At 39.6% G+C, this 22,637-nt stretch overlaps 1 protein-coding gene across 3 annotated transcripts in view; it reads right to left on the minus strand.

Annotated features, from left to right (window-relative positions):
• Positions 1-1,735: 1,735 nt before the first annotated feature.
• The window catches only part of KDM7A (lysine demethylase 7A), a 48,085-nt gene continuing 27,183 nt past the window's right edge, over positions 1,736-22,637 (minus strand). Inside the window, exons 7-20 of one of the 3 annotated variants that reach the window (XM_081928210.1) lie at positions 21,971-22,133; positions 20,325-20,412; positions 19,576-19,682; positions 17,574-17,665; positions 17,324-17,413; positions 16,595-16,804; positions 14,824-14,948; positions 13,035-13,207; positions 11,809-11,906; positions 10,919-11,067; positions 10,618-10,775; positions 8,282-8,364; positions 6,885-7,161; positions 1,736-6,212 (exon numbers count right to left, since the gene is read on the minus strand). In XM_081928210.1, the coding sequence (XP_081784336.1) occupies positions 6,118-6,212; positions 6,885-7,161; positions 8,282-8,364; positions 10,618-10,775; positions 10,919-11,067; positions 11,809-11,906; positions 13,035-13,207; positions 14,824-14,948; positions 16,595-16,804; positions 17,324-17,413; positions 17,574-17,665; positions 19,576-19,682; positions 20,325-20,412; positions 21,971-22,133 (1,908 nt within the window). In that variant the 3' untranslated portion in view covers positions 1,736-6,117. Of the gene's footprint in view, positions 6,213-6,884; positions 7,162-8,281; positions 8,365-10,569; positions 10,776-10,918; positions 11,068-11,808; positions 11,907-13,034; positions 13,208-14,823; positions 14,949-16,594; positions 16,805-17,323; positions 17,414-17,573; positions 17,666-19,575; positions 19,683-20,324; positions 20,413-21,970; positions 22,134-22,637 lie in introns of all 3 variants that reach the window. The other 2 variants (XM_081928208.1, XM_081928209.1) reach the window with 2 other exon arrangements.

Genomic DNA, 22,637 nt, shown 5'->3' on the forward strand with positions numbered 1-22,637 from the left:
CACACTAATTTATTCAGGATTTAAACTGAAGACAAATCACCTACTCTCAAAAATACACATTTCCTCTCTTGAGCTTCCAAAGTGATAGGCAGGCATATTCTTTGTAAGTGCAAGATGCCCGGTTTATATTCCTTGCAGCCATCTCTGCTGATACAATGGCACACAGATGAATGCGACCAATGCTGCATGGAACTTCCCTGCTCCAGTGCAACAATCCATCAGGCATAGTTGCTTAAACTGTCTAGTAGTTCAGTTCTCAGGGTCCACTTCTTCATGTGCCCAGAATCATGCCTGCACACTATCCCACACGACAGAAACCCTAGGGAGATTTCATAGTGAAACAGGAAGAACAGTAAGGCCTTTGGATATCTCCTGAATCTCTGGTATAGGGTGAGTAGCCTAATCCTTTAACTACCCCAATTATGCGTGCTCTCAACACACACTGGCACTGTGTTTCTTGTTGAAATGTGTGCCAACCACATGAGGAAGCACCAGACAATTTCTCATTGTCGCCACACTATTTTCTGCCTAAAAAGCTATATTGGAAACAACTCTATTCAGTTAACCCTGTGGATGCTGGATTCCCAGAATTAATCAGTTAGCAGAAGTTCCTTTCTAGGAGGCATCGTTTTGCCATGCCACTTCATACGCCTAAATGAAGTGAGTACGTAACAAACCCCTTGCTTAAGAAAAAAAGGATGTAGCCGCATCTCTGCATTCTGCTGTGAATTATGACTCTATAGCGTTAAAGTCAAAGACCAGACAAGTCTCTAGTCAGAAGCCCGATTCACATGCTTAAGGAAACCAACAAGGTTTGTATGTTCTAAGGCACTTTTTCCCAACCAGATGACCTTCAGTTGGACTACAGCTCCTATCAACCATGCTGGCTGGGACAGAAAGTACTGTAGTCCAAATCGTCTAGAAGCTGTGATGTTAGGGAAGGCTCTGCAAAGGGAGGCAACTGGTTATAGGTGAAATTTGATAGTGCCAGTCTGCTGGCATGGTTACCAGAAAGCACTGACAGGGTGGGGGAAAAACCTAAAGCTATAGGAAGTTTTTACTGACAATTCCCTTCTTGTGCGCATACACAACACCAACAGTACAGTGGTGCCTCGCAAGATGAAAAGAATCCGTTCCACGAGTCTCTTCGTCTTGCGGTTTTTTCGTCTTGCGAAGCACGCCCATTAGCCCATTAGCACTATTAGTGGCTTAGCGGATCAGCTGATAAGCGGCTTAGTGGATCAGCTGATAAGCGGCTTAGCGGCTTGGGGGGAAAGGGGGGGAGGGGAAAAAACTCCGCAGGAACTTGCAAGACATTTTCGTCTTGCGAAGCAAGCCCATAGGAAATTCGTTTTGCAAAGCACCTCCAAAACTGAAAACCCTTTCGTCTAGCGGGTTTTCCGTCTTGCGAGGCATTCGTCTTGCGGGCACCACTGTATTGGCATTCAAATATTGAGCTAGATCTTTTTCAAGGTGTTTGATCTCCAAATCCTTCCCCTTTAAAACATGTTTGGTTAGTTTATATACCACCAAACCTTCAGCCCATTTTCTAAAGTATTTTGAAATAAGTGAAGCTAGTATTGCTATATTCAAGCTTTGCTCAAAAACCAAGAGTGATAGAAAATCAGAAATAGCAGTGGAATTAAGTTTGGTTTTTTCCCCACAAGACATTCTGTATCACATCCAATATTTACACTGAATGAGTGTGCTGAAATTAAACACTTGAATGCTGAAATCAAAAACATAAGCAATACAGATTTTAATTTCAGTATTTTTGAAGTACAGGAAGTGGAAACTATGGTCAAATACAAATTTAAACAAGCCACTTGTCCTTCCAAACAAGAAATCAATAAGCTACTTATATAAACTTACAAATATTAAAGTAAAATTGAAACAAAATAAATACTGTACATACACTTTCCCTGCCTGCAGGCAAAAATGGGATGGGAAACACTGTTATAAATTGAAAAAAATGCTCTTAAAGCTGCAGCATCCCATTTCCCAGCCAAAACACTCGACACAGTAGTGTGTTTCTGTAAAAAGGAGCAGAGGACACACAACCCCCTATGCAGAAAGACAGCTATTTCACAAACATTCAAAAAAGTTAGAAATCAGACTGACAGTAGAAAAAGGGTGTGGGGTGAAGTCACATCAGCAAAAACACTACTACAAAACTAGTAAATATAGCCAAGACCTAACCCCTTTTTTCAAATGCAATGAATATTTTAAAAATGCCAAAGCACAGGCAAAGTTAAAACTGTGATAATTCATATTAATATAATCTCTTAAAGTGATTTTTCATTCCCTTCCCACAGCAAGAAACTATTATGGCTTAAAATTTATATTCAAAGTCCTTTTCTAGTTAGAAATGCAGCTTCGGCGGCAGCTACATTTCCTAATCAGTGCTCGTCTCATTCTCACCCAGTGTTGCATGATTCGTTCGTTTTGTAGACAGATCTTTGCCTTTTTGGGAAAAAAAACAGATGTTGCAGCTCTGAACCCAGTTTAAACTACAAAACGGTAAGGCCCTTAAATTCAGTTCATATTTACTACACACAAAATAAAGTTGCCCTGGATTGACTTAGGCCCAAGGCCATGAACAGTTTTTAATGGTCTGGAAGTATGAATAATGCAAGTTCTTCTTCTCCTCCTCCTCCTCACAAAAAGATGACTTGAGATTTTTGGTGGCACAGGAATTGTGAGCAAGGAGAGGCATTATGCAGGGGATTCTCTGGTCATTTATAGCATTGGGTCTCATTGGGTTTCTTCCAAGCTACCAGTTACAGAGTAAGCAAACGTGTCGAGTCATGACTCAAATCCTACGAAGTTTTTTGTTTTTTTTAATGACTACACATCCTGGCAAATGAAGGCAGTCTACGGCATGTTAAAAGCTTAGGCGAAGTAAAGTTTATTTGATCTGACCGTGACATTGTACTCTTCGGCTGAAGAACATTATGTAAGCATTTCAGATTGTGGCCAGAAAGGCAGCTCTTCTTGTTCTACCCCTCCGAGATGGTTTTGAAAATGATTGTATGTCATTGTTACTGATTGCATAGGTAAATCTTACCACAGAAGTCAACTGAGGCTAGTTTGTAGGCTGGCTTTATCAGTAAGTATTGGATAAAGTGAAATGTGGCTGGAGATGTCACTAAACACCAGTATACCAATGCCATTTTCAATTCTCTCTCTCTCTCTCGTTTGGGCAAAGCCCAAACATTTCATTTCACATATTCCTATCACCTTACGACTCCAAGAGAGAATAGGTCTATTGTAATTCCACCCTACAGCTGAAGCTCTTGTTTCAGTTATTTAAAAATATCTTCTCTTTGAAAATAAGGTTCACTAACCTTCTGCCAGATATGGCTTTAGCACTGCTTCCTGTCCCTCAAGGAAGTGAAATGATGAAGTCAGGACTATAGCACCCAATTCAGACAATCTATTACACATAAAAGTCTGGTGCAGCAAGGGTTTCTATCAAGCAAGTTATTAACACACAAACAAGACTTGTCTCGATCAAGCCACCAAAATAATTATTGCTTCAGGCAATTTATTTTGGTGCACACAATTGATGTACTCTACCTTCCTCAAAATTAATCTTAATGCCTAATCCAAAGCTTCATTTTGGTAAAAGTCTTACTAAAGTGGTAATAGGGGATATTTCCCTCGATTTGTATTTGAAAGACAAAAGGTCAGGAGAAACTACAAAGTATTTCTCTTAGTCTATGAAAAAATGTTTGCATGCTCATGACAGTGGAAGTGAGTCGTGGGGGTGGCGGGGGTGGAGGAATGAGAAAAGTAACTGGAAGCAGCCATTAAAAACCCTCTTCTCTTCTACCACCACCTTCACCCAATAAGGCCATAGCTATATTTTAGTAATCAAGATGTGTTTAGAGAAAGTAGATCAGTTATAGGATCTGCTAGCTACTATGGATTCACTGGAATATTTTAAAGGAAGAACTGAAGAAACGCAAATGCTTCAAAATTCACTTTAGAATTGCTTTTTCCGTCTAAACCAAAAGGACAAGTAATTTTACTTTAAGGGGGAATTGAGAACTTAAATGATCTGTAGCTCAGTTAAAAGATATATGGACTGCTGGGGGGGGGGGGGAAACATTTTCTCTTATCAATATTGAAAAGTGTGCAATTTCAGATTAACCAGTAAATTTCCGTGTTTCCAAAAGCTAGTATTAAATTCTCTTTCTGTAACTGGCTCTGTTTATAATGCTGACAACGTGCAGCTTACCCAGTTTGGTTTTAGTTACATAATGTGGACACACAAGTGCTGGGGGAAAACCTGTAATTCGATGAAGAAAGAAGAGTGAAGAACAAATGTGTGGTAACTTTCAAAATCTAGGACACACCACAATCCCATTATCCTATTTTTATCCATTTACACTCCACAACTAACCAGATTTACTCAGAGGTCAGTCCCAATGATTACAATGGGGCCTATTTCCAAGTTAAGATTGCTAACTTGATTATTTTGGCTACCATCCTGCATGTAGCAATGTGGTTAATTCCTATTCAGCTAAATGGGAAGTGTTGGGAACTCTGTCAAGGACTGCATACTTGAAATGTCTCCACTGAGAATTTTGCCTAAGTCTTAGTAACTGCAGTAGCCAAGGACGTCTGACTAATATCTATTCTGATAGATGACAAAGGTCATTATGTCTAGTTTAATACAGATACACACACATAGATGCAGCAAATACTGAATATATAAAATTGTTTAAGCACAGAAAAGTCCTATTTGGGGACTTTTAAGATATTTTATTTTTGATATAACCTGAAGGCTTGGAAGTTTTTATTGAAGTTAAAAGAAGTCAAGCAACTGAGTAGCTTTGGCCATGCTTTAACTCTTTATCAACAGAAGAAGAAATCCAAAGCGGTATCCCTAGTATTCCCACTTTAGTACTGAATAGCCCTCTTACCAAAGTAGTAGTACAGGTGCCTCCCCTTTTCCTCCAAAAACAGCTTAAATATTCAATTTTATATTACAAAAATACAAATTTATCATCTAAGTTATTTACATGTATTTCAGAATTGGCATTTACTACTGGATATTTGCAAAGCATGACGCAAAATAGTCATTCTGAGTTTTAGCAAGCTATGAAACATATTTACATATATACAAAAACTTAAGACCTTTCATTGGCTGGCATGTGTAGACGAGCAATACTCTGCCGCAATAGCCTTCCTCCAAAAAAAGAAAAAAAGCATTTTAAGTGTCTACACTTAAACCAATAATAGCTGTAGTGCTACCCTTGGTTTACAGCTACCCATGCTTAGCATGAATCTTTCTCCATGATATGGAAACAAATAGGCAGGAGGAGGAAGCACACGTGTGTGAAAAGAGCTCTTAGTAATGTTATGCCAATTTATCATCCAGAACAAATGGCAAAACATGAGAGGAGGAAGAGGGAGGAGCAAGAAGGGAAAGGTTAACTGGCAAAGAATACGTACTTTAGAAGTCAGTACAAAAGCCAGTCAAGAGCTTATATAAAGAGCGGAAATTAACATGTGATTCCATGTGCCTTAACTTAATGCATCACATCCATGTTTAAGACTATACCTGTTATCAATTGTTTGAATGCAGAGTAAATCATTCATGTGGCTCTCCACTGGAGAGAGACAGACAGACGGAAGACAGACAGACATTAAGGACAAACAAAAACCTTCACATTCTCAACATCTAAAATAAAAATCATAATTCCCACAAAGAGTTTTCCAAATAAATAGTTTTAAAATGAATTCAATAGTTGCAAAAAAAAATATCTGTCAAATAAATTATTGATAACCACCTTCATCACACTCTTCTGTTCGTGAATTAGCTCAGACGCTACCAGAAACAACAAAATGATTGAGCCCTGAAGAAAGACCATTTCCCAAGTCCATAGTCTCTCTGAATATTCCCCTGTTTCCCAAATGGTTATTGCTGAGCAGGTGTGGCACAGTGAAAATGCAGCATTGAGTTTTTGTTCATTAGGCAGTGTTCTAATAAGGTACATGCATTCTGCTTCAAGCAGAGGAATAAAACAGAAGCTCCAGGCACTGTTCCCCCTCAGTACTGGTCCGTGCATAAAAAGGACAGCAGCAGCGGTGGTAGCAGCTACTGCATCAAACAAAGAAGCGCGCATGGCCATTTCGGTTCAGCTTTAGAATCTTCCCTAGGCGCTGCTTGGCAGTTGCCATTCCTTTCTTTGGACGCTTTCCTGAAAAAGAAAGAAAAAGTTGGTACTGCTAACCACCATTCACGCTTGTACTTCCATAGGTCAGTAAAATCAGCCCCATGTTGGCACAACATGGGATTTCCTAGACAGGAACATGAGGCAACAGAAGCTTGCCAGGAACTAGCTATATTCTGTTCTGACTCTTCCAGTATACTTACTACTATTCCAATTGGATAGTTGTGCGATACCAACCACCTGAAGGGCAAATGTACAAATTTGAGGCTGCAATACTAACCACCACCAGTCCTTATTTATATAATGCATTTCAATGTATATGGAGTGTTCTGAACTACAGGCTTGTAAAAGATGTCATTATTATGCCATTGTTGTTGTTATTATGTATTTTGTGCCACACAAAATACATAATAAAAACTAGAACAACACCGCCTCTTACCCTATATTGCCCTTACCCTATAGAGTGTAGGTGTGTGCATGTGTAAGGCTAAAAAAGAAAAAGAAATGTGCACAACATTTCACGTGAAATATTATATAATTCAACATCTAAAAAGGTCAGATAGTGTGGCACTGCAGACTGGGTAGGAACCCATTTTCTGAATGGGCACATCATTTAAACCATGCACTACAGCTTATTTTGCAAAAAGTAACTGTCAGTGATTTCTGGCTAAAAGAAATAAACACAGATGATTACACCACCTTTTGTTGCCTGATTGTTGATAGGGGGTGGATTTGATGCTGGCCGCTTAGTTGGATGAAGAGGTACAGACAACGATGTTTCACCATATGGCCTGTCAGGACTGAGGCTGCCATCACTTAGCCTGCACTCCCCTTCAATCAAGCTCGAGTCCTGGATGCACTTGCCGTGGGGGAAGTTCAAAGCATTGTTTTGTAAATGGATCCTGTTTTCTGAAATTTTATAACTAATTTCAGAAGCACCTTCCTTCTTGAAGTATTTCTGAGCTTTACTTGTATCCTATGGAGGGAGAAGAACAGTTTGATTCTGGAATGCAACAAACACACCACTGGAAAGACAGTTTTTGTAACTTTAAACAGTTTGTTCTAGGAAGCCAATAACTACATTCTGAATGAATGGGAGACACCTACAAACATATGAAAACATCAACACTATGTTCAGAATACAACAAAGAACTTAAATGTGGGTAGACTGCACCCATAGAAGAGGTGAACTTGACTACTTTTCCTTTCTTTGTGTAACCTACACCAACGCAGCCTTGCATGCCACACTTCGGCACCTCTCCCCCTGCTATCCCACTTTTAGATTTGTCAGCAGCCTTCAACATGGTCAACTACGAACTTTTGGACTACTGCTTTGCCGACGTGGGGATTCAGGGCACAGTCTTACAATGGCTGCGCTCTTTGCTTTCAGGTCGGGGACAGAGGATGGCACTAGGGGAGGAGTTGTCATGGCACCCCTTGGTGTGTGGAGTGCCACGGGGCGCAATCCTCTCCCCAGTGCTTTTTAACATTTTTATGTGCCCCCTTGCCCAGAATTTTGGACTGGGTTGTCATCAATATGCTGATGACACCCAGCTTTTATCCGTTGATGGACGACCATCCTGACTCGGCCCCAGACACACTAACCAGATGCTTGGAAGCTGTGGCTGCATGGCTGTGTGGAAGCCAGTTGAAGTTACATCCTTCGAAGACAGAGGTCCTCTGGCTGGGTCGGAATGACATGGGGTTGGGGGGCCAGCTCCCATCTCTTGCGGGGGCTCAATTTGTGCCTGCGCCTTCTGTGAGGAGTCGCCTCCCTCTTTATGGAGGTGCAGGTTGCAGCTACAGCAAAGGCGGCATTTTTCCACCTTCGTCGTGCTAAGCAGCTGGTCCCTTACCTTTCTGACCCCTAGCTGACCCCTGCAGAAAGCGGGCTTGCAATTGGCCTTAAATTTTAATTCTTCCTTTGAAGTTGAATCACATAATGGTATAGGATGCCCAATGATTGGCACAGCATCCCCACCTACATGTCAAAAGCAGTCTGCCAAGAGCAAATTGGCCAAATCCAGTTCCCACTCCTGATTTAATCTGTACAGTACACAGCAAGCTGCTTTATTAGACACATAATATAATCTTACCTGAGGATTTACTTTAGAAACTGCATGTAATTGTGAAGCAAATGTTGAAGCTCCCACATCTTTTTCTTCTTTTATGTGCTTACCTGAACAGAAATTTGAAGTTCTTAGTATATTTTATATGTTATTCATTCCCCCCTACAGATTCCACCTAGTGTACTACCAGAGTAACCCAAGAGAAGTTCAACAAAGCAAATTTTACACTGAGGCAAATTTCCTACTAGAATAATGCAATAGCTTATTGCCTAGTCATAGGTCTGCAGTTTTCTTTGGGCAAGAGAATGCTAACACGGAACCCCACAGCCCAAAATGTTATAGGACGGTCTAGCTTGTACACAAAAGGTATTAAAATCTACTGGTAAATAAATCTACAATGGAAACTAGATTAGCTCCAATCTGCAGTGGTGACTGTAATGGCTCACAGTGAAAGATCACCAACATATCACACTTATCAGATCATTGTAGCATTTGTGTCACTTGCACACGCCTTTCAAACTTCAGACAGCATTAGATCTTCCCCAATACAAAACCAGAAAAACTGAAGCATTTTGGATCAAAACTGTTTGCCTTTGCCATCTGCATCTCTTCGTAACCATAGATATAGAGATGGATGGAAAAGCATCAAACAGATTACAGTTGAAACAACATCTGCTGTCACAGCTGTCAAGTTACTATGCTTTCTGGGTTTTGCTAAAAGCAAACATCTTGCTATCTCCCTAAACTGGTGAAACAAGTTACTGGGGCAAAGTACTGGCAACTGTGAACAACTTCTATAAAGGAAATTCACATCACTGTTGATTCTTTTATATATAAAACAAACCACGCTATGATTTTCTTACCTCCGACAAAAGGCTATCATTTATTAAGTAAAATTTATTTAAGAAAATCAGAATCAGCAAATTAACAAGCTACTACTGAAATCCTATTTTTATGCTTCCCCACCCCCTCATTATTCTGCTGTTACATTTTGATTTTGCTACATTTTGGTAATGGCTGGGTTTAGACAGTACTAAGCTGTGACTTATGGATTAAGCAAGTTATCCTGTGTATAAGCTGTGCCCTTTTGCACCTAGACTGAACGCTCTTCCCTTACTGAAGCGGAGGAACAACTCAGATTAACATCATGTGTGAACCACCATGCCTCTTGGTTTCTCCCAAACAAATCCAATCAGGAAGCAAAGAAGAAGACTTGGCTTTCGGTCATGGTTCACATGGAGAGAAACAAACTACAAGCAGCAGTTCTGGCATGACACAAATTAAGCCATTCCATGGTTTGTTTCTCTGCTTGACTAAAGCAGAAGTGAAATATGTGGGAGACCTCGTGGCTTAGCATTACATCTGAATGTGGCCATTGTCTCAATTTTATATTTTAAAAAATTCATTTTAAGCCTAAATAATGGTCTCGGAAAATTCAATGTAAAAAACCCTGCTGCTGCTGCTGCTACTTGGATTAGTGATATTTTCCTGTATTTTCTATCAACTTTAAATGAACATCATATTAAATTGGATTTTATATTTCCAATGAAATTTCATTCACAATCATTAAAATCTATATAAATTGTTGTATTTACGATGTTAAAGAACCCTACTGTGGAATTAGTAAACACAGTGTTAACACACAGGTGTCATTAATCCCATAAGCAGCCCCTGTAAGGTTTTTAGTTTTTATTTTTTTTTACACTCCTAATCTCATATCGAGTAATTTGAGAATACGAATGCTTAGAGTTTTATTACCTCTCTAGCTGGAAAAATAAATCCATCTGTTAATGCAAGAATGCATGAGTCACTGCATCTGTCGGTTACCTGCTGAAATCTCTGCACAATGCCCCCAATTATAAATTAATCAATTCAACCACAATAGATTTCTTGTGTTAGTATCTTAAGCACTTAATATCAGAAAGAGAAACAAGGGCATTTGAAGCACATGCCTTCCAGCTTCAAGTTGTAATGGAGAAATGTAAGCCTTGCATGTTTCCAGCAGTCTAGTCACTTGCTTTTACTAGAAACTGTCTGCCCAACTACACAGACCTTTTTAGCCCGGCATGTGCACTAGTAGCTGAAGTCAGATGGATCTATTTTTTTCTACAGGCAGTACATGAGCCATCTGCTGTCTTAGAAAGCTAGAAAATCTAAATCTGACCAAAAAAACCCACTACAGATATTCCATTGGTCTTGATTCCCTGAAGGGGACTGCAACTTTCAAGCTAATCCAGCCATGCAGCCTACTTTTGCAATCTATAGCTTAGGCATCTTTTAGTTTTGGCATAATATACATCTACAAGACAACATACCATATTCTGCTTTATGACTCTGGGAAGACAGCTTGTCTTTATGCCTACTTTTGGGGTAGCTTCTGTGTTCCTGAAGAGAGCTTCTTCTATCAGTGCAGTCTGTGCTCTGCATATGACTTGGTAAACAAGTGGTATAGTGCAATCCTGCCATAGAAAGCATGCCCTGAATAGCTTCTTCCTCCGTACTGGTCGAGGTAGGACATTCCCTAAAAAATAAGAGGAAAGAAAGCTGTATCACAGGACTAAAATGTTTCATCTTCCTATTTAACAGAAAGCAATGAATATAATTTGCTTCAAGCACCTCCATTAATTTTGTAATTGTTCACCATCACCACCCCTTTTTACTCACCTTTTAATTGTCATTTCTAGATGTCTAGATGGCTTCTGCGTGGTTTGAAAGAGGTCATTTGTTATTTTAGATTCCTCTCTAAAATTTGAAGTTACTTCCTGTTTCTCATCACCTGAGCTTTCTGACTCCTCAAGAGAGAAATCTTTTTGCTGGTGGGAAGAAAACAAAACTTTCAACACAATGAATACCATTAACTTCAAAACTAATTTCTATTTCATATTTTAATCTTAGTTAATTCTTAAGGTTAAAGGTAAAGGTACCCCTGACAGTTAGGTCCAGTCTCGCTCTATAGGCCGAGGGAGCCAGCGTTTGTCCGCAGACAGCTTCCGAGTCATGTGGCCAGCATGACTAAGCTGCTTCTGGTGAAACCAGAGCAGCTCACAGAAACACCATTTACTTTCCCGCCTATTTATCTACTTGCACTTTGACGTGATTTTAAACTGCTAGGAGCTGGGACCGAACAACGGGAGCTCACCCTGTCATGGGGATTCGAACCGCTGACCTTCTGATCAGCAAGCCCTAGGCTCTGTGGTTTAATTCTTAAGGTTAGGGTGACTAAATATATATTCCTAGAGGAGATGTTGGGTTATGAAGATGGGATGGGATTCTATTTAGAAGCCATGTCTTTGGCAATAAAAGATTGCATGAATGTATGCTTGGTGTACTTTAGATGCAGATCTATAAAATTTAAAAAGAAAATGGATTTGTAACACGGTCAGCCTAAAAAACAGTTTATATCTATACTAGCTGACCTTTCATCTAACTCTGCCCCCCATGCACAAACTGTTCTTGCCCATTTTTGTCATTAATACTATTCAGAGCTAGATGTCCTTTGAATTATAATGTTTAATACTTCATTTAACCACCGCCTGTGACACTCTTGTATTTACCTGGTTAGTGCAATCAGGCTCAGATTCTTCTGAATCAGAAATATCAGAGTATTCTGAGTTTCCATTCCTGAGTTCTGATTTCACACTTTCAAAGAACACTGGAGGAGAAAAACAGAGGGATTTTAGATTTGCCATATATTAACTGGACATACTTCCCTATAGTACCTGCTACCAACTGAGCCTTTCATCCTGTGACTGTACATTGCTTTGAAGACAATGAAACTCTTAGTACGCATATCCACACTCCAAAAACAGAATTTAATGCCCACTGTTAAGCAGTATAGGAATGAAAAGTTTGTAATTTATAAGTAATTTGTTACTTCCTGGTTCTTAGGAATTTAATTTCTGGCCTCAGAAAGCCACTGTAATTGTGAGAAAATACTATATATTCCATATATAGGGAATTCTCGGGAGAAATTCTACTTTGATCAAATTGGACTTTTTTCCTGTGATCATAGACAGTCACAATAATTTATTTATATGGGGATAACATACTGCTTGAACTCATTATACTAAGGTTTCTAACAGATCCAGCTCATGAGTCATAGATATTCCTAGCTATGTATTTCCCAATTAACCAAAGACATTGACTTACATCTATGAACACAGCCATGTCTGAATTTAACAAACACTCATAACCCACCTTTAGCCTTTTTAAAAATATTGGCTGCATCTGGAAGTGACACTAAACCATGGCATAGTGCTGTGTAAAAGAACTTGGCCTTCTCGATTGAGCTTGTGTGTTCCTCCCATGTGGCCAAAATGAGGATTCCAGATGCTTTTATTTGGGGTTTTAACCAGCCAAAGCTCTGCTTCGGTCTGAACCAGGGAATGGACTTCAGTTTCAAAAACAAGTCAGCTTCAACTCATGGTTTTTGAAGCTGGCTTGTTTAAACTAAGTATAGTTAGTGTTAGCTATAAACTCTGGTTCAGAAGACAGAGGAAGGTCTGGTTTAACTAAAATCAAAAGTAAAAACTTCCATAATCCTCCTTTCACTCATGCAGGAAAAGAAGAAAATGGGGACAGCACACAAGTCTGAGCAGAGGAAGGCTCAATCGCATCGTGCTAAGACATGATTTATCATTATGTCTAAATACAGCAAATGTCAGTGGAAGCTTAACTACCCTGATGAATGATGCCACATTGATAAGCAGCACAAAGCAACAATGAAGGACGGTGCAGATACAATAGCCCTGGATTTCTAGTTCAAGGAAAACATACTTACTGTTCAGTGGTTTCTGAGCATCTACACTGCCATCTGCTTCCTGGGAGATCTCTTCTTCTGCCTTAACTGTTATTTCCTTCTCTGACTCTGCTCTCTCATCCTCATCTTCACTGTCTGCAGTGTAAAGACTTCGATCTCTGAAAGGTTGCCTCTCATCTCTGTAATAAAATAACCTGTTACCAAACCAAAAAAAGATCCATTGGGGCCTTGCCCCATCTTTTTAGAAGTAATAACCAATTTTCACTGCTTCCTAGAACTTTTACAGTACCATTTCTCATCTACTGAAGAATTTTCCCCAAGTCTGTGCAGAATTGTTGGCTGTTATTCTCTTTAACAGAAGGTTTAAATCATTTTCAATTATTTGAAACAGGAGTGGAAAACCTCAGACCAGGAAGCCAAACTTGACCTTCCAAGCCTCTCAAGTTGGCCCTCAAGACTCTCTGCAGGTCATGCCTTCGCCAAAGGCCACATTACCACCACTCTGTTTTGAACAATCCTTCAATGTGTTCTTGAAGTAGGATAATGCCTCTTGCTTGCTGGGGGGCGGGGTTGTGCTGCTGAAGGGATATGTGGGGGATGAAGAGATGTGGGGTACAGAAACACCTGACTTTTGCATTGATGGAATGTATCCTACTGTACAAATGTAAGAGTCACACCCATTGCTTTGCCCACATTTGCCTTTGACCCAGACCACCGCTGGCATATGGTCTCCAGAATGTTTTCCCATGAATGAGTAATGCCCTTAGTCTGAAAAAGGTTCTCCACCCCAGGTGTCAGAGACTGGCTGGACGAAGAGGAGTGGTGGGAAAAACCAGCTGGGGAACCCCCAAGAGAAACCCCGGAGAAGAAAGGCTCAGAGCCAGGGGATTGGTGATGGGACCCTCTGACTTCTGTCAGAGGGAGAAGAATGGAAGGAAGTACTGAATGCTGAAGGGTCAACAGGGTATAGTGAGCAGGAAGAGCATGTGACAAGGAGCTGTTCAGACTGCGAGGCTGAAACATAGGAGCAGGGTCAAGAGACTACAGAAGAATCCAGGGAGTCTTCCTCTCCTGCTGCGACCAGCTCTCCCCACCCACCCCGTCTCCAAGAATGTGCGAGGAGAGAGGAACAGAGCCAGAATTGTGCAGATGCAGCTTGAGACTGCTTGGGAAACATCTGGGGGAGGGGAACCTTAGAAGGGTGAGGGAGGCAGGGACCTTCAGTCCTGGCAACTGCTCTATGGGGGCGAAACCTGCTGGTAAGTGTTGTTGAGTTGTATGCCTTTTCTTTGAATAAAGAGTTAACTTCACTGACAACTGAGACTGCTTCTTCATGCTGACCTGCATCTGACTCCAGACCTGACACCAGGTTTAAAACCATCTATATTAGCAAGACTGGAGCTCAGTGGGGCCCACCACTGATGCCTGAAGTTTTTCTGAGTCAGAGCTCCAGCAGCATAAGATAGCTGGACCTAGGGTACATTTAAATTTGCTCACAAGGCCACAAATGGTGCTTCCTGAGGGCACTGGGAGAAATTAGAGCCGTCTGGCAGGGTTTCAAATGCTGCTGCCCCACCACACAAGGTAAGTCCATTATGGCAGCACTCTATCCAGAACTGCCTCAAGTTGGAGACAGTCCTGCAAAATCTGCCCCTTTGTTCCTCCAAACATTTAATTCCTATGTTTGGTTACAGATGTTTCTTGCTGTATCCCTTTTTCAGCCCAGATCTGTCAATTAACTACAAGCTGGATTTTCAAAATTGCCTAAAGTAAACTACATGTAGCAAGCTACATGCTGATGTTTTTATACCTAATTATTCTTCCATTTGACAGCAAAAGTCGTAAATCATTGTCCTTCGTTCTCCATTCAGGAACAGTAGAAGATGGCTGAAGAGGCTTGTTAAACCTTCCATTCAGTTTACCATTTGCCGTGTCCTAAAGCAAGGAGACAAAAGATTTCACCTACGGTTAATGGTACTTTAATAAGCTATTTCTCTTTGTAATCCACATCAGCGGTGGTGCCCTGCCAAGCCACACTTAAAACACTGACAGCCAGCAAACGAAGAAATCCTGCATTATTAATAGCCATTACGGCAGAGAGAGAAGTCTGTTTCATGTGTACAATTGTCTTTCACGCACATGGCCCAAGTTGCAGCAACTCCTTCCTCCTGCACAACACTCAATTCTCTCCTATTCTCTGGATTGTTGGTGCTTAGTGCACATATTCACTATTAACATGTCTAAACTATTCTACTTTGCAAGTATGGACGGATGGTACTTCCTCTGAGAAATAATTTAAGACACAAGACCGCCACAGTAACTTTACAGATGAATTTTTACAACGTATCAGCACATATATTATTAAGTCCACAGAGCTGTATTGCTAACAAGAAGATATTCAGACCATAGAAATAAAACTGGTAGAGAGGACTCTGTATGATGTCATTTCCCCTTCTCTCCTGAACAGGAAGGAACACTTACTAATTCCTCTCTCTCTCTCTCTCTCTCTCTCTCTCTCTCTCTCTCTCTCTCTCTCACCAGCAATGGATGCATACATGCCTCTGCTTCCTCCAGCTTCAGCACATGCCTGAAGCAGGTTATACTGTAAATATTAAGTATTTTGCCTGCATAGTTTTTACTTCTGCTTTTGCTGTGAACCAATGCATGATTATCAAGTAAGTAAATTATATTTTTAAGCTTACTTTCCAGTCTGTTGCTTGATTCTTTTTTAAGTGGGTTAAGAAAGGGGAGCCAGCTTACTTCATAGCCGGACTTGTTCAAAACAAGGTTTTACAACCTAACACCTATGCTTTTAATTTTGCTGCCAGGGGTAGGATTTTAAAACACTGTTCAATCCACAAATGTGGGCACCTGGAGGGATAAATTGCAATTAATATATGCTCACCTACAAAAACCTATCCCACAAACTATACACTGGGAACAAGCAGAATTATATACTTAAGGTTCCAGAAATGGGAGGTAATTGGGGATTTGGATGAGATGTGTTAAAGGAAAAGTGATACCAGTGGGAAAGACCACCATTACCGCAAAACCCTTCTAATTTTTCTTCTTAAAACAGCTCCGGTACCAAATACTTTTTAGATCACAGGAGAGTATGTAGAGGCAGCTTCCAAAATATGGTCTGTCCTGGATCTTTTTGGGTAAAATGAAGAAGTATTTGAAAGGTCTGATTCTAGGCTTAGCATTCTTTTACTGTAGCCATACTGTATACGTTTATTGCTACACTACATCTATATTTGCTAATTCAAAATTCATCTATTCACATAGACCCAAAATGGAAAGTGCATTTTGAGGTCGCTCCTCCCTACCTGTGGTGTCCAGTACAATATATATATGTGCCTGGGTAGTGCAACAACTCCTCACCAAACCAGTAGTATTCAATGATGTGGAAAAGTGAGAATAATATTTTCATTGAACATTAACCAGTGATATGATTATACCTCCCACAGTCTTTGTTTTAAAAATGCAACAAGTTCCCATTTTTACGTGTGCCATCTGCCCTGCACACTAAATGTTCTAGTTGTGCTTTACTTTGCTCCAATATGCAATTCTGTACTTGCCTCTTCCCACGGGGACATCTCTAGTCTTTTGAGAACTTCTCTTGTGTGGAGCTCCAAGATGTCCAAATTAGATGGAGTTTTGATGGCATGGTCCCGTAGCTTCCTTGCTTTTCGTCTGGAATGATGGGCGGAGGCGGATTCATTTGATGAACGCGAAACTTGGCACACACCAATAATTCCCTGAGTTTTAACTGGTTTGCTGTTCTCCTCCTTTAAATAAAAGAAAGTTATTTAGAGCAGCCTATATTGACAATTCCACACAATTTAAAGTGAAAGAAGGTTTCACTTTCAAGTAGCAGTATAAGACTTTCAACTAGATTATTCCATCCTCTTCCTGTATTGTCTATCACAACAGCACCCTAAGGGACTCTGTCCACTACTGAAATATAAGAGAAAGAGAATGTTATGCTCCAGCTAAAGATTTAATTCAAATTTCATTATTCACTCTAAACTGCCTTTATAATTCCCCCATAATGTGATCACTTAAACTCTGAATTCTAAGATAGGAGCGTACGGTGGGTTATACTTGATAAGTATCTTATAATCATAAGCACCTAAACAGTTTGCCAACCATGAATAATAAAAGTTTGGAAGTGATTATTTCAGCTAACTAGCAGTTATTTTTGAAGAGAGAGGAGCACAACTAAAGGAGAGTATCTCCAAAAGCTGAAAGTAATCATATGTGATTATCCAAATTCTGCAATCATATTCAGTGTATTTTATTCTTACCTCTACAGAACGAATCACTTTAGATAGTTCTTTAATTAGCTGTCCAGGCCTTATATTGTCTGGAATTTCAAAGGCATGTTCTGTTACCAGCTGTTAAGTAAAACAGGAAAATAAGCAGTTAAGTTCCCCCAAATACAAATCAGCAGCATATTTAATTACAGAATTTTTATGAAGCTGTATTGCATTTTAAAGGCTTTTCTTTTAAAGAAAGAAAACCCACTAAAAATTATGACTACACATTTCAACTTACATCTTTTTTCATCCATAACTTTAAAGCAGTAAGTAAAGCTTTCACTCCTTGTACTAAGAAAGTTTGAGGGTAAAAACCATCCTCTTTCAGTTCTGGAAATAAAGACAAACACTGCACATTAGATTAATATAAATGTCAAATGAGTATTTACTATCCAATTTCTCTCTCAACCTTTAAACCTGTAAAAAGTTACCCATGCATTCAAAACTACAATGAAGAGTTAACTGTGGGTTTATAGCATCAACACTGTACAAAGTTCAAAAAGAGCCTCTTTTTAAAAAGAAACTTTTATAAATTACTACAATATGTATGGTCATTAATTAGCAGTTACAGCAAACCGCACAATTGTACATTCCTACAGTGATTGTTTTGTAATGTAAATGAGTCGTTTAATTCATTAACTTCTAGGAAAGAAAAAGGTTTGAAAGTCATCATGGTCAACCCCTGCCCCAAAGGAGAATTTCCCCACACCCCAGTTTTTACAGGATTAAAACATAAACCAAACAGTAGTTTGCCAAGCCACATGCCAATGGATCTTCAGAGCAAATGGATCTATGGGATTCAGTAACCAAGCTACACATGAAAAAATCTCATGGACTTTATTCAGTCTCAGCCTCGGTAGAAAGTAACTTTCCAAACTTTATCAGCAGGGGAGAATCTGAGCATGAGGTAAAACTAGAAACCTACTGAGGTGCATGTTCACTAAGCTTTCTTTAGACTTAGGGGCAGCCCTTTAGCTTCCAAAGGAAAGCCAATAAGAAGCACCAAAGGTCCTGTACCAGCCAGGAAACAAGAATCAGAGGAAGGGGAAGTTTCAGAGTTGGAGGAAGAGGCAGGCCAGGCAAGTGAAGGGCAGGGTGCCTCCCCACCCTCTCCTGCACCACTGTCTCCCAGAACCAGCAGAGGAATGAAGTGCAAAGAGCAGAGGAATCTTCTATGCAGCTGTAGTCTCTGGTTATGGGCAAACAGCCAATCATGGGAAGGTACATAAAATGGTGGAGGGGGGAGTGATCACCAGTTGCTGCAACTGCTCCATAGAAAGTGGACCTGGGAGTAGCTGCCCCGACACTAGATTGGTGTGTGTAGGTATCTGGAGCCACAGAAGCAACTGTAAATGTTATCTTTGACAATATAGAGTGAACTCTGCTGTGTGCACTCCTTTGGGTAGAAGCTCCCTTGACAGGGTGGAGGCTAAGTGAAATGATTTTTAAATCAGATTAAAAAAGAAGACTTGGCTGCCTGGGTTCAGTGCTAAGGTGGTGGCCATGGACATTTCTTATACATGTGCATACTCACAAAAGCATATCCTTCCCACATCATATTATCAGAACAGTTTTGGGGTTAGAGGTGGAATTTTTAAGCTTTATGTTCAGCCTCCTGTTGTGCAGTTGGCTAACAGTCTAGTTACTTGTCAGCTTCAGTTGCTTTCCTCAGTTTCTTGAACTTCTATTAGTTCCCAGTTCAGCTATTTGAACTACATTTACTTTATAAATGTGAGTCTTATTACTAAGAAAAAAGCTATTTTGGGGGAGACTGGCAGAGAACCTAAATGGAGGTGCATAGAGTACTGACTAATAGAGACTAAGGGAAACAGCATACAAGTTAATAATTTGAGTGAGGTGACAACTGTAACTTTAGAGGGCTGTGCAGGAATGTTGTCATGAAACAAAAATATTTTCACTTCCACATAAATAACTGCAGTTGACACTTGTTTAAAGATACATAGGACACTCTAAAGAAAAAGGTTCATATGCCTTCTTTGTCAAAGCCTTTGTACTCCGCTGCACATGAATCATATATGTATCGTTTACTACAAATGCTTTTAATTCATAAAGCTTCTGTCATATCAAAACTGAACAAAGTAGCTACACTTACATTTTCCAGTTATAAACTATGAGTAACATATGTCTTGTTTGACTGGTGTACATTAGACATGGGTCTTCCCGCAAATGGTAGAAAAAAGTCTAGCCTCACGTTCTTCTTAAAACATGAAATGAGTTACCTTTCAAAGTTTCCAGTAAGTTTTTGGCCACAAACCAACAGATGGCTTCAAAGAAAGGGAATTTGAAAAGATCTGGGGTTTTTAGCCTTTTCTCCATTTCATAACACCTAAATAAACAATTTAGAAGGATTATTTTGCGTGAATATTGATCACTGTTAACTGTGTTCACCTAAATTATATGGTGTGCAGCAAAATGAAGCAGTCCATGACAAACAAGATACATCAAGATTTATAGTCAAGAGTAGTAAGATCAAACTTGACAAAATTGGGCAGAACTTTTGTAAGCTCTAGACTTATCTCTTTTGAAGCTCTGTTGCATATTAAGCTGCAACGTTAGACTTCATAATACTAATATATAAACCCAACTTTAAAAAGACAGAATTCAAGCAACTTATGCCATTATGGTATGCTTAGAACAAAAAGTTTACTCTCAAGTAATGCAGGAATTAGAATTTATTTTCCAGTTCCTGAGTTTTGCTTGCCAAATTTCAGTTTGTTCTGATGTAATCTTCCATGTTATCTTGTTTAATTTCAAAGGCAAGTGGAACAGAACAAACTATTCATTTCTATCTGGAAATAATTCTTGCAATATTCAGTCCACCCCTGGCAGAATAGCAGCATTGTCTCTTTAATTAGTGTCTTGTGCCATTTAATCTCATTTAATCAATTATGTATCAACTGAATGACAAAAATATTTTCAAGCTTATGGGAGAAGATACATAATAAAAAGAGAAAGCTCCAATACAAACCTGAGCTGCATGCCAATATTGAGGTTGTGCAAAAAGTTTCCTCCAAAAGCCATACAGTCCTGAGAAGTGAGCACAGCATGAATCCAGCCTGAAATGACAGGTAAGTAGAACCTGAGTATCCCTGCTACAAAATATTTCACATGCCCTACATTTTGGACTTCAACAAAACACAGGATAGGACTGATACTTTGAAGACCTCCAATATAATGTTTTGTAACAATACTGGCATCACTAATCATACTGGGTGAAAGACATGCACATCCTATTAAACTGTCTAAGTGTAGCAGTTTGGTGAAGAAAGTGTGTGAAAATGGAGAATCCCAAAATCTAAGCCTCTTCCAGCTCCAGCTGGGAACAACTGAAGTACTAGGATAAAAGTCGAAAGTGTTTATTTTATCTATTTCAATCTTGAAATGGAAGTCCATTCAAACACTGTCTAAAGAGTTTAACCCTAGTATCAGAAACCTCCTTAGCTTGTATAATTGCAATTTATTATTTTACTTGTGTTAGTTTCTTGCACGATATTTAAAAACTGCCCCATGTGTAATTATTAAGTGGTACATGGAAGATAATATCCAATATATATGCTCAAAATAGGTCAGTTAATGCAGTCAGAAATTCTAAAAGACAGCACAGAAGTGGAGGGATGGCCATTGCTTCTCTGGATTTTTCCTCTGGAGCCCTGGAGTCCATTATGTTCTCATAACACCATGACTAGACTTCTACAATACCATCTGTGCTGAGCTCTTGGCTGAAGAATGTGGTTCCCTCTTTCACATTGGGAAGGACGTTTTACCAGTAATAAGATCTGCACTGTGTTTGGCAGTTTTTCAGGCACACTTCGAGGTGGTGGTTGTAGCAACCTATAAATCCCTCATAAATGTGACCTTGCATACTAAAAGAATTGTCACAAGTCAAGCATGACCATAAGTGACCTCATGGTACTGGCATCAATAAGGCAAGTTTGAAAAGTGAGATATTCTTGGTGACTATTTCATACTGCTCTCTCCCAAAGGATTTGCTAAATCCCAGTATCAGAGATATGTTTTATTTTGTTGACTAGGGTTGACTAGGGTTACACACTGCACATTAAATTATTTTGCTTTAAAATGTTGCTTTTCAAATAGAACTACCTAAGGCATACTTAGTTTCCTAGTTAAAAATCTTAGAAACCCTTTATTTTTACATTCAAAGTAGACTCGAGTGTGAGAAAAAGAAATTACTCACACTCAGAGGAGTCTAGACCTTGTATGTCTCTGTGAGTCACTGATCTGAACAGGCATCCTCACTTGAAGGAGAAATCCCAGAGCAGCGATTCATGCAGACAATCTTAACAATTCTAAGGACAAGTTGTTCCACTGTGTCATGAGAGATTTAATGTTTCAGCCATACCCATTCAGATTCAGGCACCCAGCAGAGGCTGATTGGATGGAGACAAGTCCAGAACAGCGAATCCTTCAGACACAGCAGGCAGCCTCTGAGTGGGAACTTTTAATAATTACTCAACTTCCTTATCCTAAATTGGGTCATAATTGCTAAACACATTAGCACATTTTTTAAAATTGGAATTTTAAGGAGTCCTCTGAACACCAGCCGCCAAACTCAACAGATATGAGCATGATTATTCCTTGAGGAAAGCATTTTACCTGTGGGAACAAATAAAGTATGTCCTTGCTTCACTACACACTTGTAACACTTGTCAACTTTATCTCCAAAATACACTTCACTCTGGGTGACAGATGAACTCCAAGATTCGTAGATTGCCAAATTTTCATCAGTAGGTTTGATCAAGTAGAATATCTTTTCACCCTATACATAAAAAATATTGAATGAGGTTAAATTTGTCTCTGCTACACAATAAAACTGTGATAGTAGCAATTAAGGACAGGTAGAAGATGATGGGATCAAGCAGGCTTTCCCAAACTGTTGGCCCCGAGATGTTGTTGGACAGCAACTCCAATCAACCCTGTTGTAGCCCAACATCATTCTGAGTGCATCAGGTTTGGTAAGTTGAGAAGGGGTATAGGAATGAAAATGCTTAGGTTCCTTCCCAACTGAACATGATAGGCCTAGAAATAATGTTCTGGGCATAGCAAAACAGACAACTCAACAGCATGAAGTTGGAAGAGATCAATTTTTTATTAGCTTTTCCAGCTATCACACCCATTAGTGTTCAGAATAACAATTTTAAAACTCTTAGGCCAATAGTCACAAAATGCCCAGTGTGGTTAAACTTAAAACCTTAATTGAACTAACAGTTTCAACAGTGACATTTATAACCACCCTGAGACCTTCAGGTATAGGGCAATATGT

This window comes from Podarcis melisellensis (genome assembly GCF_964234715.1).
Source record: "Podarcis melisellensis genome assembly, chromosome: 10".
Lineage (NCBI taxonomy): Eukaryota > Metazoa > Chordata > Lepidosauria > Squamata > Lacertidae > Podarcis > Podarcis melisellensis.